Below are 1261 nucleotides of genomic sequence, written 5' to 3'. Positions count from 1 at the left end.
CCCCCCCCCCCGCCCCAATTGCACGCGCACCACACACTCGTGAAGCAACACTAGAGGGCTATCTACTCTCCGGAAGAGTTGAGCTTGGCCCTCGCCCTCCCCTCGGGGGCTGAGTTCAGGTGAACCACAAACTACCCACGGGGGTGGGCAGGCGGGCCGGCCGAGCTCCAGAAGCCCCCGAAAGGAACTATCAGGCCAGCTCTCTCCCTCTTTCCACAGGCCACCTCGCTCTTGCGCACGTGCCCACCCCCGAACTACTCGCCATGCTCTGCCCCGGGATGTTCCTGCCCACGGAAAGGCTGTTTTCCGCGGCAGATTCTGCGATCCGGTGACCACCGCCTTGCGCAGCCCGCACGCCGGTTATATGATGCTGCGATACAGAAAGTTTACATCTGCCCCAGACTCGAGGGGCCTGCGCGGTCCGCCGGGAGCGCTGCGGTGGCCAGGCTTTCCCTGCGCTTTCGGCCACGAGGGAGGGCAGGCGGGGAGGACGGCACCCGGAGAGCCCCGGCGCGGCGGGAAAGGTACTCACTGTGAAACAAACTGCGTCCATAGATCATGTCTGTTCGTTACACCCGAGGCTCCGATCTCCACTAATTCCATTTAGAGACAGGGAGACTTCCAGTGGTCGGGGAGAGGTCGGAGTCGAGAGGTGTTTTGGATACGCAAACGAAGAGCAAATGAAGGGGGGTTGGGGTGGGGGGAGAGAGAGAGGAAAGAAGGAGATCGGAGCCCACACGGCAGCAATATCCGGACCCGAGCGTCCTCCGCCCCGGGCTCGCGCTCGCCCTCTCAGCGCCGCGAGGCCAGCAGCATCCTCGCCGTGACGCGCGCCTCACACCCGGGCTCCGGGCGCCACCATCAGCGCCGCCGGCGGCTGCACCCTCCTCCTTTGCATCACCGCCGCCGCCGCAGCCGTCAGGAGGGCGCGCGGGCAGTCGGCGCGCGGGTGAGCCCTGGGGTGTCCCGAGCCGGGGCCGGGCGGCGGGCGCGGCGAGAGGAGGGGGGCCCAGTACGGACCGACGGCAGCCACGGAGCGGACGGCTGCGGATGGGGCTCGCTCAGTCCCCGGTTTCATACACCACGAGCAGCAGGTCGGAGCAGCCTCCGCGGGAGGATGTCCAGCAGCCCTCCTCTCTCCAGCCCTTGGGGATCTTCCGCTGAGGCATTGAAGACCGGAGGAAGGGGTCCGTCATCGGCTCGCCGGGCTGCGCGCCACCTCTGCGATCTCGCGGAAAGAGGAGCGGGGGGTGGGCGTCTG

The 1261-nt window shown here is 67.4% G+C and overlaps 1 protein-coding gene across 2 annotated transcripts in view; it reads right to left on the bottom strand.

Annotated features, from left to right (window-relative positions):
• The window catches only part of NETO1 (neuropilin and tolloid like 1), a 93035-nt gene extending 92192 nt beyond the window's left edge, over window positions 1–843 (bottom strand). The window contains exon 1 of one of the 2 annotated variants that reach the window (XM_007460860.1): window positions 533–843. In XM_007460860.1, coding sequence (XP_007460922.1) covers window positions 533–560 — 28 coding nt within the window. In that variant the 5' untranslated portion in view covers window positions 561–843. The remainder of the gene's footprint in view (window positions 1–532) is intronic. The other variant, XM_007460861.1, reaches the window with a different exon arrangement.
• Between the last annotated feature and the right edge of the window lie 418 nt (window positions 844–1261).

This window comes from Lipotes vexillifer, unplaced genomic scaffold (genome assembly GCF_000442215.2).
Source record: "Lipotes vexillifer unplaced genomic scaffold, Lipotes_vexillifer_v1.1 scaffold564, whole genome shotgun sequence".
Taxonomy (NCBI): domain Eukaryota; kingdom Metazoa; phylum Chordata; class Mammalia; order Artiodactyla; family Lipotidae; genus Lipotes; species Lipotes vexillifer.
Note: the sequence above shows the minus strand (reverse complement) of the source record. Positions and strands in the feature narration are given on the sequence as shown.